Source organism: Trachemys scripta, chromosome 8 (assembly GCF_013100865.1).
Source record: "Trachemys scripta elegans isolate TJP31775 chromosome 8, CAS_Tse_1.0, whole genome shotgun sequence".
In the NCBI taxonomy this organism is placed as follows: Eukaryota; Metazoa; Chordata; order Testudines; family Emydidae; genus Trachemys; species Trachemys scripta.
This window is the reverse complement of record NC_048305.1, coordinates 76,438,930-76,455,509: the sequence shown is the minus strand read 5'-3', so window position 1 is coordinate 76,455,509 and position 16,580 is coordinate 76,438,930. Positions and strand designations below refer to the sequence as shown.

Here is a 16,580-nt window from a genome sequence, read left to right as displayed (position 1 = left end):
GGGAGGCAGACCTGTTGAAAGTCTCTGGGTAAGGATAAAACGGGTAAAAAAACCAAGTGTGATGTCATAGTGGGGAACTATAATAGACTACCTAACCAGGAAGAAGAGGTGGATGAAGCTTTTTTAAAAACTAACAAAATCATCCGAAGCACAGAACTTGATGGTGATTGGAGACTTCATCTACCCAGACATCTGTAGGGAAAATAATGCAGCAGGACACAGATTATTCAACAAGCTTTGGAATGCACTGGAGACAACTTTTTATTATAGAATGTAGAGAAAGTGACTGGGGCGAGGCTACTCTAGATTTGATTCTGACAAACAGGGAGGAACTGGTTTAGAATTTGAAGTCAGAAGGCAGCTTGGGTGAAAGTGATCAAGAAAAGATAGAGTTCATGATTCTAAGAAATGGAAGGAGGGAAAACAGAAGAATAAAGATAATGGACTTAAAAAAGGCAGATTTTGGCAAACTCGGAGAATTGGTAGGTAAGATCCCCTGGGAAGAAAGTCTAAGGGGGCAAAAGTTCAGGAGAGTTAGTAGTTCCTTTTTTAAAACAACTGCCAAGGGGCACAAGAGCAAACTATCCCAATGCATACGAAACATACAAGAAGACACCACTGTGGCTTAGCCATGAGATCTTCAATGATCTGAAACTCAAAAAGTGGAACTAGGTCAAATTACAAAGGATGAATATAAAAAGAACAACGCAAGCATGTAGAGAAAAAATTAGAAAGGCCAAGGCAAAAAAAAAAGAGATTAAACTAGCTAGGGACATAAAGAGGAACAAGAAAACATTTTACAAATACATTAGAAGCAAAAGGAAGATCAAGGACAGGGTAGGCCCATTACTCAGCGAGGAGGGAAAGACAATAACAAAAAATGTAGCAATAGCCTAAGTGTTAAATGCCTTTTTTGTTTCAGTTTTCACCCAAAAGTTTAGCAGACATCGGCAGGGCCGGCTCTAGGTTTTTTGCTGCCCCAAGCAAAAAAATTTTTGGCTGCTCCTCACCCCAGCCCTGGGCTCTCCCCCTCCCAACTGCACCCTCCTGCTGCCCCAGCCCTGGGTCACTGGTAACTCGCTCCCAGGGCGGGTCATTCAGCAGGAATATTGGATGAGCACAGAACACAGACAGGATTGGTTCCCATATGGTTACAGAACAGCAGTAAAGTGGAACAATTTTCAGCTTGTGTGACTGGAGGATATCTGGATGCACATTATAAGACTGTCCTACATAAATGAGGAAAAGTTGAGGTGCCTTTATTATTCTTTTGTTCCATTCTTTGTTTCTATGGGGAATGCACTATCACGGTCTTTCTTTTAAACAAATAAAACTAAAACTTAAAAAAAAAAAAAAGCAATGGCTGTTGAAAATAGCAATTCCAGTCCTAATAACCACTGGGAAGCATTTCTTGCTCAATTTATTCTACTTTTTCTACAGCAAGTTACAGTGGATCAATATATTTGATTTGGGGGAAATGAAGTAACAGCTGCCCAAACTGAGCTTGAGCTCTCCTGAATTTTGAGGGTGTTCAAATCTGGAAGGCAGGTTCTAGATTCCCTTTCTGAATATTAGCTATATCTGGAGAGGAAAAGTCAATTTCTGCTTCCATGGCTCAGAAGTGGAAATCCTCCTAAGTGCCTGGTGCTGTATCTAAAGCTGCCCAGGTCCAGAGCCTCCCCTCCCTTACTTTTCATTTTAAATTCTAGTGGGATCCGTATACCTCCCTTGCTAGGCTTCAGATAGAGAGGTGCACCGTCCATTTAGTCCTCACAATTCCTTCTTTGGGGGAGAGCCCAGGGCTGGGGCGGCAGGAGGTGCGGGGGAAGAGCCCAGGGCTGGGGGAGCAGGGGAGTGCAGGTGGCGGCCAGAGCTGGGGCAGCAGGGGGTGTGGGCGGGGGAGAGCCCAGGGCTGGGGCGGCAGGAGTTGCAAGTGGGGGGAGAGCCCAGGGCTGGGGCAGCAGGGGATGTGCAGGTGGGGGCCAGAGCTGGGGCAGCAGGGGGTGTGGGCGGGGGGGGGGGGGATCCCAGGGTGGGGGGGGGGGCGGCAAAAAACCTAGAGCTGGCTCTGTTCCTACCATTCACAGCAAGCTGCAGATTTCAGTTCCATACACCTTTCCCACACCCCTTCCTGTTGCTAGTGGCCAAGGGAATGCTGGGAAATGTAGTTCTTTCCCTACTCCAGGGCTGGCTCTATAGGCAGGGAGCTAACCAAGGAACTACAGCTCCCAGGGGCCCCTGTTGGTTCTTAGCTCCCATGCTGGATTCTTGCGCCCCTTGCAAATCTGCCGCCCCAAGCAACTGCTTGCTTTGCTGGTGCCTAGAGCTGGCCCTGGACATCGGACACCTAACATAGTGCACATCAGTATAAATGGGGTAGGATCTGAGGCTAAAATAGGGAAAGAACAATTTAAGAATTACAAAGGCCTTGTCTACACAACAGAGTTTGGTTGACAAAAGTCAGCTTTCGTCGACAAATCAGTACACATTACAATGCTTTTTCCGCTGACAAAATATTCCTGCTTTATTTCAAGAGGTGCTCCGATCCTCAGGCGCAGAAAAACATGAATACAGGGCATGGAAAGAACCAGTCCATGAAAATTATAAAAGAGAGAGGCAGGAGAAGAAGGAGAGGCAGGAGTAAATTTTAATGGGCCAGAAGCAGTTGACAAAAGAGATGGAGGCGCATACAGAGATGTTGGAGTCCCTATTCATATTGCAGGCCTAATACATGTGTGCTCGTCCCTCCCTGCAGCCCCCAAACCTCTCCCACACATTCCTTGCATCTTCCCAGCCTGTCGCAGTACCCCATTCATTACATCCCTTCAGACGGGTTCCAAAATGATAGCTAGAGTTACAAACAGCTATGAGAGTCTACATCAGGAGACTGCCCTTCACTGTTATCTCCCTTTCAACCAAGTGTTTTCTGTGTTGTTAATTGATATTTAATAAAAACACACCCTCTGAAAGATAATCTTTATTTGTCTCCTGCACACAATGGTTGCTGCTAGAATTAATACACAGTGGCAATTGTAACATTTGCAGACTACAAATCATGGTCAAGAAGCAATTATCAACATTTTCTTGCAAGGTGAGAAATTAACAAAGCATGGCAGAGTGCTTTATAGAAAGTCACATTACTAGTGCTCATTGTTAAAATGGTGCCTTAAAGCCCCCCTGATTCGAATAGTGCCCCCATTGTGCCCCTCTAATAGCCCAGATACCTGGCTGCTTAAAATCAGCCACCAAACAATCTGCCTCCGCACTCCACTCCGGGGGAAATTTTTCCCCATTAACCTCTCAAATACTATGCAGCACACTGCAAGCTGCTATGACCATAGGACTTTTTTCCTCATTTAGGTTTAACCTGCCATAAAGGCAGTGCCTGCGAGATTTTAATCTGCCAAACACACATTCAGCGTATTGTTGAAGCGCTCCTTGCTGCTGCCCAGGTTTCCTGTGTAAGGCTTCATGAGACGTGGTAGTAAGGAGTATGTTGGGTGTTCCAGGATCACTATGAGCATTTCAATATCCCCCATTGGAATCTTCTGGTCTGGAAAGAAAGTCCCTGCTTGCAGCTTTCTGTACAGACCTGAAGATGCATGTGTCATGCACCTTCCCTGACGTCAATGAAATGACCTCAGTGATCTACAAGCACTTGCAATACCATAGAGAAATACCCATTTCTATTGATGTACTCCATCGCAAGATGGTCCGGGGCCAAAATTGGGATAGCCAAGCCATTTATCACCTCGCTGCAGTTAGGGAATCCCAGTGCCGCAAAGCCATCCAGTATTTCAAGCACATTTCCAAGAGTCACAATCCTTCATAGCAGGATGAGATTAATGGCTCTGCACAGTTGCGTTAACGCAGTCTCAACGGTTGATTTCCCAACTCCACACTGATCTGCGAGTGACTAGTCTGGAGTTGCCAGCTTTCACACAGCGATTACCACACTGAAAGGTAATCTCATTTGGGTGTCCTTGCACCGCAGTGCTAAGGCAAATTCCACACAGTTCCAGGAAGATGCCTTTCTGTTTCTGAAAGTTCTACAGTGGCTGCTTGTCATCCCAGACCTGCAGAACGATGCGATCCCACGATTCATGCTTGTTTCCCGAGTCCAAAAGTGACAGTCCACCGTGCGCAGCTGCTCCTATTTTTACTATTGCTATATTTGAATGCCAAAAGTAATCTGATGTTGTTTCTTTCCAAGGAACATAGCAGGTCAGGCACCTAGGATTCCTGTTCAGCTCATGATATACAGCATGACTAGTCACAAAGTGTTCATAACAGTGACCACAAAAGTAGAGAGCAGTGCAGGATCCATCCTTTCAGGCAGACATGGCAGGCGCACAGTAAACAGTAGCCATTGAAAAATGGCACAAAACAGTCAGAAACCCATGGAATGCTGGGACAGAAAAAACTGTATCATGGGACATTGAGCTCATACCCATAATGCACTGTGAACTATGTTCCCTCTAGTTTTTTACATCCATGTGCAGAATGAATTTTGTTATGTGCACCAATATGATGGTGATGTGTGGTGGGGATGGGGCTGAGGGGTTTGGGGTGCAGGAAGGGGTTCAGGGCTAGGGCAGAAGGTTGGGGTGTGGGGTGGTGAGGGCGCTGGCTGGGGGGTGAGGGCTCTGGGGTGGGGCCAGGGATAAGGGGTTCAGGGTGGGGGAAGGGGCTCAGGACTAGGGTAGAGGGTTGGGGTGGGGGGGTGCTCCAGCTGGGGGTGCAGGCTCTGGGGTAGGGCAAGGGATGAAGGGTTTGGGGTGCAGACTGCCCCGGGGGTGCAGGCTGCCCCGGGGGTGCAGCGGGGAGAGAGGACTCCCCCCAGTCCTCTCTTGCTGCAGCAGCCTGGAGCCAGGGGAGAGGTGCCTCTCCCTGGCCACGGCAGCTCTGGGGTTGGGGAAGAGGCGCCTCTCTGGCCATGGCAACTCCAGGGTTGGGGCCAGGGGAGAGGCAACTCTCCCCTGCCCATGCGGCCCTTGATAGCCTGCTGCGTGGCCGTGCAGCTTAGAGGGAACTTCAACTGTGATCCACTTGGCCTTCCCAAAACTTCTAGATGCAGAAGGTGGCGAGTAGCACAGTGGGATAGCTATCCATGGCACACTGCTCTCACTGTCAATGCTAGAGCACCAACTATGGATGTGCTCCACCGACAGAAGCAGCATTGTGTGAACATGCAAAAGGGATGTAATTATAGTGGTTTTTGATCATCGGCATAACTTGTGTCAACAAAACTCTGTAGTGTAGACAAGGCCTTGGACAAGTTAGATGTCTTCAAGTTAGCAAGGCCTGATGAAATACATCCTAGAATACTTAAGGAACTGTCTGAAGAGATCTCTGAAGCGATCCCATTAGCGATCTTTGAGAACTTGTGGAGGATGGGAGAGATCCCAGAGGGCTGGAAAAAGTCAAATATAGTACCTATCTATAAAAAGGGGAATAGGACAAACAGAATTATAGACCAGTCAGCTTAACTTTGGTACACAGAAACATAATGGAGCAAATAAACAATCAATTTGTAAGCACCTAGAAGATAATAAGGTAGTAAGTAAGAGTCAACATGGCTTTGTCAAGAAAAATCATGTCAAACCAACCTAATATCCTTTAATAGGGCAACAAGCCTTGTGGAAGGGGGGAAAGCAGAACATATGATATACCTTGACTTTATTAAGGCTTTTGATTCTATCTCACATGATCTTCTCATTAGCAAACTAGGAAACTATAGCCTAGATGAACCTACTACTTCCAACCTGCACAACTGGTTGGAAAACTGTACTCAGAGTAGTTATCAATGGTTCACAGTCAAGCCTAGAAGAGCATATAGAGGGGGGTCCTAAAGGGATCTGTCCGGAGTCCTGTTCTATTCAATATCTTCATAAATGGATTGGAGAATGGCATAGACAGTCCACTTACAAAGTCTGTGGATGATACCAAGCTGGGAGGGGTTGCAAGTGCTTTGGAGAACAGGACTAAAATTCAAAATAATCTTGACAAACTGGAGAAAAAGTCTGAAATAAATAAATTCAATAAAGACAAATGCAAAGTACTCCACTTAGGAAGGAATAATCAGTTGCACAAATACAAAATGGGAAATGACTGCCTAGGAAGGAGTACTGCAGAAAAAGATCTGTGGGCTATAATGGATCACCAAGTAAATATGAGTCAACAATGTAATACTGTTGCAAAAAATGAGCAAACATCATTCTGGGATGTTATGATAGGGTAGCATCCTGCTCCTTTCTTTTCTCTAGATGCAAACTGGTCAGAGACATTCTGTTCAAACAACTTGTGCAATTTATTTAGTGTTCTCTCTTACCACCTTTACAGATGTGTGCAGCTCTACATTTACAAGCATACAGCCCTTAACTCATTGAGCCAAGGAGGGGAGACAGAAGATATATTCTCCTTGAGAGATCTCTTCTGGCTCTGGCTCTCAAAAGCCTACCAGTCTCTTTCTTCTTCTCTGAGCATTTCCTGCCTGTACCTTTTCTACCTACTGGGCTAAGATAATTAGCCTTTGGGGCTCTCCTCAGCCCATCCCAGTTTATCAATTAGGCAAATATTTGGCCCTCAGGTTTACTCCAGGGTGATATAATTGGAGATCCAGCAATCAGAATTCTGGTACAGCTGCTGCTGCCAAACACTTTGTTACAGATGTACTATCAGGAGTGGTGTAAGCAAGACAAGAAGTAATTTTTCCACTCTACTCAGCTCTGATAAGGCCTCAGCTGGAGTCCTCTGTCCATTTCTGCACACCATACTTCAGGAAAGGTGTGGACAAATTGGAGAAAGTCCAGAATAAAGCAACAAAAATTATTAAAGATATAGAAAACATGACCTATGAGGACAAATTGAAAAAAATGGGTTTGTTTAGTCTGGAGAAGACTGACTAAGGTCCTAACAGTCTTCATGTATGTAAAAGGTTATTATGAAGAAGGCGGTGATATATTGTTCTCTATATCCACAGAGGACAGGAAAATAAATAATGGGCGTAAATTGCAGCAAGGAAGATTTAAGACAGACATTAGGAAAAACTTGCTAAACTATAAGTGTAGTTTAGCACTGAACTAAATTATTTAGGGAGGGCGTGGAATCTTTGTTTCTGGAGGTTTTTAGGAACAGGTTAGACAAACACCTATCAGGGATGGTCTAGATAATAGTTAGCCCTGCCACAGTGTAAGGACTGGACTAGATGACTTATCGAATTCCCTTCCAGCCCTACATTTCTATGGTTAGAAACTACAAGAAATATAAATATACCTTTGTTTCTGTTCCACAGTCATAATAAATTTAGCATCTTTTGCAAGAACTGAAGCAGCCTGCTGTACTCCTTTTCTTGTGGCACAAAACTATAAGTAAGAAAATATCTTTTTTGTATTAATTGTACTAAGAAGAAAACCAAGAATTTCAAAAGCATTAAGAGAAAAACGTATTATACCACAAGGGTTGGTTTTTGTTCAGAGTATGTTTGTATAACACTAGCTATTTTGTAGTTAAGAGTTAAGTCAAATTTGAATTCTGTTTGGTTGCTACTGCAGGGAAATCCAAGAACTATTTTGCGAAGCTTCACAGGTCGATGACTTTCATCTATTTTCAGACATACAGCAGGTCTCATACCATCTGAAAGCCATTCTGCAATCTTTAAAGAACAAGGAAGCAAGTTAAAATGATGCTTGAAAATAATGCCTCTGTTATTATACATGCTCTCTTCAAACTACAGCACATACAGAATAAAGAACTGGGAAGCAACTATTTTTACTGCCCCACATGCCCTATGACATTAACAAAGAGAGTTTACATGTTAAGTCCTTTTTGTCGTGTCTAAACTAATGAATTCACTTGAAAATAATTTCTTCACTAATGAGCAGACCAAATTCTGTTCCAAATTACACTGGTACTATTGAAGTCAAGATCTGTCCCCAGGCTTTTGTAACTTGTGTTAGCACCCTTAAAATTTTAATTAAAAATATAAAACTTCAGTACTTGATCAATTTTTGGTTGATATTTCCATATTGTTGGGGCCAAAAGTTGTATCTGCGTTCATCAAGACAGCAGCATTCAGCTAACAGCCCAGAAATGACAACTTTACTTTAAAATTCATGTCAAGCTGATTTTACAGCTTTACTCACTTTTCTTTAAGTTTCTCAAATGAAGTTCCTCAGGATTCTCAAATGAAGTGAATAGTCTAAAGAACTACTGCTTTTACAACTGATGTCAAAGAAACAAATACATATTTTTAAAAAAGTAATTAAAACTATAACTCTTACATCCTCAGCATTTGGGATTGTTGCAGAAACAGCCACAAATCTCATGGGAGTAAGCATGTCAGGATTCTCTGAGATACGTGAAAGAGAAGACTGTATAGTCTTCATCCGACTGACTACAACCTCAAGTGTTGCACCACGGCTTTCATCTTTCACAACATGTACCTATTAAAACAATTAAAGAAATCTGTGAAATAACATTGCTTACTTTTTGCATTCTAACCCACAAATATGTTAAAATAAATATATAATATTGTTATATTTCCTAAAAGTTTTCTTTTTCTTCATGTACAAACAGACTATAAAAATCACTACCTCGTCAATGAGGAACAGTCGTACCAGTTGGACTAAAGAGTTGTCTCTCCATTTTCTAGTCATGCTATCCCATTTTTCCTGGGGTGGAGGGGGGGAAGAAGAGGCAGAAGAAATGATGAAAAACAGATTCCAGAAGTAGTAGCAGAGACAGACCTTAAACACGACCAAATTTTTATGATAAAAAAAAAAGTAAAGTTCTGATGAGCTAATGCTATATATTTTGCATTTGACACATTATTATTTTATTACTAATTATTGTTTATATTGTACTCCTGAGGGCATTCTGCACCAAAACATTAAAATTCTATGCATAATATTTTAAAATTCGGCAAATTTTATTTGTCAAATAAATGTGGAGACTCTAGCATGTTATTGGGGAGCACAGGCCACTGGCTGCACAGAGGTTGGAAATCACTGTGCAGCTCCCCCCACCCAGACACGGACTCAGCAGTGAGGCTGCACGCAACCATGACACAATGCAAGGACCAGGCCTGCCCCAGAAACACCCCAGGACCCTGCCCCTCCATGCCAGGTGCACCAGTTGTGGGCAGGCAGGCTCAGCAAGGCAGGATTCAAGTGTGGAGCGGCTTAGTGTGGGGGGATCCAGGTGTGGGTTGAGAGGGTTCTGGGTGCGGGAAACTCAGTGGGGAATCTGGGTGTGGAGGGGATCTGGATTCATCGGGGCTTGTTGGTTTTTTTTGGGTGCAATGGTAATTGGACTCTGCAGAGGGTCGAGGTGAAGATGGTTGGGGTCTGGATGGGTCTCAGTGTGGGGGAAGATGATGGGGGAGTGGGACTCAGTGGGGTGGGGATCCAGGTGCAACTGGTTGGGGCTCAGTGGGGTGGGGGTGGGTGTAGGTGGCTCGTGGTGGTGGTCCAGGTGCAGGGGGAGTGAGGCTAATCGGGGGAGGAGGGTTCTGAGTGCAGAGGGTGAGGCTCAGTGGGAGGGTCTGGGTCTGAGGGGTTCTGGCTGCATGGGGGTTGGGCGGATGGGCGAGCAGCTACCTGTACAGGGATTCCTCCCCCTGCAGCTGAGGAGCGATGGTTGCACAAAGTAGGAGGGGGTGTTTGCAGAGCTTCCTGCAGCCAGGGGATAAATCTGGGGGTGAGTCTGACCCGGCCCCGGATGCCATGCAAGGGAAGAGGAAGTCCTATCTTCCCCAGCCCAGCCCGGACTAGCAACTGAGCGTGGCACAGGGTAGGAGCCACCATCCAGGTCTTCCCCTGTCCTGCCTCATAGTGATTTACCTCTCTGCCGGCTGCCCTGGGCACCCGAAACATACTGCTGGGGAGAGTTGCATGACCGCTTTTGTGGCTTCCCTTTGCTTCCCTGTCAGAAAGTCATTTTTCTGCGGGGAAACAAAGAAATCTGTGGGGGTCATACATTTTGCATGTGCGCAGTGGCACAGAATTCCCCCAGGACAAATATAGCACTAAAAGTATGCATGGCAGTATACAGGCAAGTAAAATGACCTTACAATTATACTGAAAGTTTCCAATCTCTATAAAACAAGGGGAAGCCCCGGAAGCATGCATACATACATTAGCTAGACTACATGCAGCAAATTATTTCTATAATACATTTTTCTTCAGATTTTTGGTTTAGAAAAAGATCAATAAAACAAATAGCAAGTTATCTATGAAACCTACTGGTGTGGTCATAATAATGTGAGCATGCTGTATTTCAAATAAATCATCCATCACTGTATCTCCTGTCAGTTCTTTACAGCTGAGCCCTATAGGTCCAAATTTATCTTTCCAATCATCAAAACGCTGACTGCACAGAGCTTTTATTGGAGCCACTAAAAATAATACAAAATTGAGGGATTACACTGAGAAAAGTAAAGGATTTTAAAACAAAACATCAAATGTATTGCTTAAGCTGCTAAATGTGTGAGTTTGGGGGAAAAAATTCTTGAGCAAAGCTAAAACCAGAAGAACTTAATTAACATGTATATTAAAATTTACCCATTGAGTTAATGATGGCATTACTCTCTTCTGTCTACAGCAGTTCTGATCTCTGGGCTATAGTTCTTTCTTGCCCACAAAGAGAGACAAAAGACTTGAACATCCCTCTGGAACACATCTCTTTATACCAAAATGCCTAGTGCCCTCTCATAATCCTCGGATGTTTTCTGACTCCCACAGAAGAACAAACACCCAACTGACAGAGCCAGACTCTCACACAAACACAAGAAAACACAGGAAAAGCACTCCTAGCAGCCACATAATAGATTAATATACAAAGGACAACCTCACTCCAAATTAGAGCTTGATTTTTCTGGGGCACTCTTTAATACACACATAGGAAGAGTCTTCATAATAGAAAACATGATCCACAACTGCAGAGTTAGAGTCAGTTTCCTGTTGGATCCCATCTAGACTCAGTACAGAACTATTTGTAATCATGGGGGTGTAGGGAAGCAAGTCTTGAAGTCATCATCTGGCACAGATTCATACAATGAGTCTTCTGCAACACTGACATTTTTCCTGAGGATGTCAACACAAATCATACCTTCCCTAGGCGGTGGCTCATTTCTAAAATATCAAAAAAGAAATGTCCCTGATTCCCCACACTGACATACAAGTAGCAACAGATACAAGCCTTTAGGGATGGGTAGCTCATATAGAAAATGCCATGCCTCAGGACCTTTAACCAATGAAAGAAGTGATCCATCAATGACATTGAAGCAGGAATAATAAAGTTTGTCCTGTTGCAACTGCATTCTAGGCTAGGTAGTCAGAGTCCAGTTGGAAAAAAGCAACTACAACAGTATACATCAACTGGCAAGGCGGGGGAGAGGGAAGGGGGGAAGCAAGTACCACGAGTAAAGCTGTTCAAATAAATCAATTTCCTGATTCAGTGGTCAGCATGTCAGTCGTCTGCATTGCTAGGAAATCACTACCACCAAATTCTGGTTAAGCCACAAGCAAATAAATCCAGGAAAATCATGGGTTATCAGTAACAATTTTGAGGGGCAGTTTCTCCATCCTTCCCAGGTCTAGGAGGTGGGAAATGGGTGTGGGGGGGGAGATAAGGAGCCACCAGTGCCCCCCTAGTCCTCAGCCACCCAGACCCAGAGGCATCCTCAGTTAAAGTAGAGGGGAACAACTCCCTCACAGATCTTATGCCCCTGACATGTCCACTCTCTCTCTTTATGCCCCGGTGCAGAAGGGGGTAGAACTATCTCCACCAGCTGAGAACTCCCTTCTCCACAGTTTAAATCCACTTTGCACTGATTGGGACAAGAAAAGGTCCTTTGATAAAGAACAAGATCATAACTCTAAACTTCAAGTGATCTGTCTCCATCTGCTGTCAGCAAGGAACTGTAATACACGTGTCTAAAAAAGTACTAAATTTGTGGTTTGCAATGTTGTTGCAGCTTTATTGGTCCCAAGATATTAGAGAGAGAAGGTGGGTGAGATAATATCTTTTATTGGACCATCTTCTGTTGGTGACAGAGGCAGCTTTCAAGCCTACACAAAGCTCTTAAATCTGAAGAGCAGCTCTGTGTAAGTTCGAAAGCTTGTCTCTCTCACTAACAGAAATTGGTCCAATAAAAGATATTACCTCAACCAACTAAGCTAGAAATCTTTGTAAATGCAAAGTTGACCATTTAACATAAGACTACCAAATATGTTGAATTGTGCCAAACTGCATGTGGCTTTACAATGTGGACAAATCAAGGGTAGGGGGAAAAGTCACCAGTCTCATTTGATCTACATGAAGATACAAAATTCCTTTCTCCAAAAATAAAAACAGAATGACAGATCAAGAGATGTCATTACCTTTAAATATACTAATTATATTTTATTTTTGTTATAATTAAATCAATGCAGATAACTCTTAACCTTGCCTGCTTTGTCCTGAAGATTAGATAAGAAGAAATGGTTAATGGGAAGGCCGTGTCGTGGTCCAGTGGACAGACCAACGGACTACGATTCAGACAACCTTGATTCTATTCCTGGTTGCAGCACTGAGCAAAGCATTCCCAGTGCCTCTGTTTCTTCACAGCCTTTCTCTGTTCAGGCTATAGGCTCTTCAGGGCAGGGACAGTCTTTTACTATGTGTACAGGCAGAGCCTAATAAATGGTTCCCAATCTCACTTATGCAATACAAAGATTAATAATAATAATAATAATAATAATAGTTGTCACGGTAATACAAATACATGATTATAACAACAACCCTGATACAATACATACGTTTTGTGAAGTAGGCCTCACTTAGTTGTCATCAAGTATTTAAGTTCAAGCTTATTAAAGGTAACCATTAAGTGTACATAGAAAATTATTTCAACTTTTACATTTTGTTATCATTGCTACTAGCTAATAATTGTTTAAAATTAGCATAATACTCACTATAGACAATTTTAATATTTAACCAAGGCATCGGCACTTCCATTAGTAACCTTGTAATAGCTAGTTCGAACATTACAGTTTTTCCAGAACCAGTCGGAGCACAAATCACAAAATTCCTATCTGTGTAAAGAATCTAGGAAAGAATTAGAAAGCAGTAAATATAATGAAGCTATTCAAATGTACCTATTCATTCATTCTGACAGAACTGTGAAGGAAAAAAATTACACAGGAGGGATTATTAAATTGATATATGTACCAGTGAATGGCTGCTGGTATGACACAACATGTTTTTTCTAAAGATTAGATACTTTGTATTAGATGAGAACTTAAATAAATGGCAAAAGAATAAAGAATGTCTTTTTCTATGCCTAGCTGCCATTTAAATATTTATTAAAGAGATGCCATACACCTATAACTATGATGTAGTGATGTACTGTCGTCACAAATACAGAAATGCCAGTCTCTAGACTCAAATTACTGCTGTACAAATAGACCACTGTCAATGTGCAACTATTAGCAAAGAGAGGCTCATTATAAAGTTGTATTAATTTTGCTGTTACAAAAATTTCAAAGACATTCCTGTAGTCGTCTTTTTATAATTTCTGTATCTATTAATGCCAATACTGGTAAAAAGATCACTTTAACAGAATTCTGAGTTTTAAACAACTTTTATGGAGAAAAATATTATAAAAACAAAATAAGTGAACATAGTTCCCTATTTAGGCACATATTAATTTAAAATATTAAAATAAAGTTTCTCAGCAGACTCATTAAGTTTACTTGAATCAAGGAAAATAGTTACCTTTTTGCTGCTGAAAATGAATGTTGGAAAACTTGCTTGCTATTTTTATATTAGGGAGTTGCACACTTTGTTGCTTCCGTAGAACAAGCTCATTGCATTCACCAGGAACTCTTGTATCCCTACCTCCTCCCCCACAAACCCCCTGTATGCCACCCTCCCATCCCCTTCTATTTTAGGGACTCGCTGAACCTCCCCATCCCCCTCCTTCTTGCCGTGGCCGCTGAGTGTTCCCGATTCTCTTCCCTACCAGAGATGAATGCCCAACATCTCTCACTACGAGCACCGTATGCATCCTCAGTCCCCCTATTACTCGTTCCCCCACATTCTCCTCCCTCCAGGGATTCTGTGTGCCCACATTTCTCCCACCCCAGCAGCTCTCTGTGCACCCCCTATTCCAGGTTCCCCCATTTTACCTCTCCCCCATGCCCGGGATTTTGCATGTATCACCACTCCATCCTTTCTCCCCTGCCTCCCCATTTCTCTTTCCTCCCCCCAACATTCTTATTCCCCTTTTCTTTCTTACAGTGTGTCAACATTTTAAAATTGTACAGTAACTCCTCACTTAACATTGTAGTTATGTTCCTGAAAAATGTGACTTTAAGTGAAACAATGTTAAGCGAATACAATTTCCCCATAAGAATGAAAGTAAATGGGGGGATTAGGTTCCAGGGAATTTTTTTTTTTTTGCCATACAGTACAGTACAATAGTTGGGAGTTCCCACCTTACCCCACACAGGCACAGCCCACTGGCACTGCAGACAATGAGGCAGGCAAAGAGGCTGAAGGTGCTGTAGGCTAAGAGAAGCACGTTGTGCAATAGCAGCGGCAGCTTCCCCTACTCTGCAAGCACCAGGGGTGGGGGGCTCAACCCTCAACCCGCCCATGCCACCCCTTCCCCCAAGCCTCCACCCTTAACCCACCTCTTCTTCCCCTTCCTCCTTCTTCCGCCCCTTTACTCCGCACGCCTCATCCTTGCTCCTCCCCCCTCCCTCCCCTGCCTGCAGCAATCAGCTGGCTTGCAGCATTCAGGAGGCAGGAGGGAGGGGGGAGAAGCAAGAACATGGCGCACAGGCTCCCCCTCCCTCCCCTGCCGCCTGAACACCGCAAGCCAGCTGATTGCCGCGGGCAGGAGGCAGGGGAGGGAGGGGGGAAGTGCGCCGCGTCCTCGCTCCCTCCTGAACACCGCAAGCCAGCTGATAGCCGCAGGCAGGAGGCAGGGGGAGGAGGGGGAAGGTGCTGATTTGCGGGGTCTGCCGGGAGGCAGGAGGTGCTGGGGGAGGGGCGTAGGGGAGCTGATAGGGGGGCTGCCAGCTGTGTACAAAGCAGGCAGCCAAACTACGTTATAGCAAAGCATTGTACAACTTTAAATGGAGCATGTTCTGTAATTGAGCAGGGATGTAAGATCAAAACAACGTTAAGCGAGAAGACGTTAAATGGGAGTTACTGTATTAGGAGAATGGGCAGAACTAAAATAAGGGGAATATTTTAATGGCTGCCATCAACCAGTTCTTTGATCTATAGACAATTAGAGAGATAGTAGAAGGTGCTAACTAATCAGACGGCGCTAATCAGATGCCAGGAGCATCGTGTTCCCCATTTTCTGCTTCTAGTTTTCTGATTGTCACCAAAATTAAGAGGGTTCTGCCCATGGATGCCTAGAATATGCCCTGAAAATTTAGAATTGATCAGATAAAATGTTCAGGAGTTATCAAATTACATCCAAATCAGAAAAATGTCATCAAGCTGAGTAAGGCCTCACAAGCTTGGCCAGTTGATAAAAAAAAGTAACTATATTCTGTAGTTGAACATAATATTTCTATAATTTGCAACAGTTAATTGCAATGACTGTTATGAATATATGAGGCTAAGTGAACAATATTATTTTGTAATTTAGTCCTTTCATGTTTAAAATTACTAAGCCAAATTCATGAACTACTTAAATCATAAAGAGAGAGGGTTATTCACCTTGTGCAGTAACTGAGGTTCTTCAAGATGTGTATCCCTGTGAGTGTTACACTTCAGGTGTCAGTGCATCCCGGCACTGTTGATCAGAGATTTTTGGAAGCAATGCTTGGTTGGGACGTGCATGCACAGAAGTTGTCTTGCGGCCATTGGAATCTCGTCCAGCACGCGCACAGCCTGACCCCTTCAGTTCCTTCTCTACCACAGAGTCCTTGTATTGAACTCCAAAGTAGAGGGGAGTAGGGTGTGTAGTGGAGCACCACAGGGGGACACACCTCAAAGAACCTCAGTTACTGCACAAGGTGAGTAACTCTTTCTTCTTCTTCGAGTGCTGTCCTTGTGGGTGTTCCACTTCGGGTGTTTGTAGAACAGTGGCCCCTACGGTTGGGGGGACTTTGGAGTTATATGCATAGTGGAGGAAAGGACCGTTAGGCCTAGTACGGCATTAGCTTGTGAGTGTTGTGCAACTGCGTAGTGTTTAAAGAATGTATGTTCTGTGGCCCAAGTAGCAGCTTTGCAGATATCTGCTATTGGTACGTTGTTCAGGAAAGCTATGGATGCTGCCATGGAGCGAGTAGAATGGGATCTGATCTCCTTTGGTGGCTCTCTTATTTGTTTGATAACATAAGCAAATGCAGCTTGAGATCCACTTAGATAGTCTCTGCATAGATATAGCTGAGCCCTCAGATCATTCTGTTGTCGAGATGAAGAGTATCAGGGATTTGTGGAAAGACTTTGTTCTATCCAGGTAAAATGCTATTGCTCGAACGTCTAGACCAGGGGTGGGCAAACCTTTTGGCCCGAGAGCCACATCGAGGAATAGAAATTGTATGGTGGGCCATGAATGCTCACAAAATTGG

At 43.7% G+C, this 16,580-nt stretch overlaps 1 protein-coding gene across 1 annotated transcript in view; it reads right to left on the bottom strand.

The window, feature by feature from the left end:
• Positions 1-13,079, bottom strand: part of LOC117882070 (probable ATP-dependent DNA helicase HFM1) — a 78,516-nt gene extending 65,437 nt beyond the window's left edge. Inside the window, exons 1-6 of the mRNA XM_034780040.1 lie at positions 12,957-13,079; positions 10,245-10,396; positions 8,595-8,672; positions 8,283-8,444; positions 7,454-7,654; positions 7,276-7,364 (exon numbers count right to left, since the gene is read on the bottom strand). Coding sequence (XP_034635931.1) covers positions 7,276-7,364; positions 7,454-7,654; positions 8,283-8,444; positions 8,595-8,672; positions 10,245-10,396; positions 12,957-13,029 — 755 coding nt within the window. The 5' untranslated portion in view covers positions 13,030-13,079. The remainder of the gene's footprint in view (positions 1-7,275; positions 7,365-7,453; positions 7,655-8,282; positions 8,445-8,594; positions 8,673-10,244; positions 10,397-12,956) is intronic.
• Positions 13,080-16,580: the final 3,501 nt, after the last annotated feature.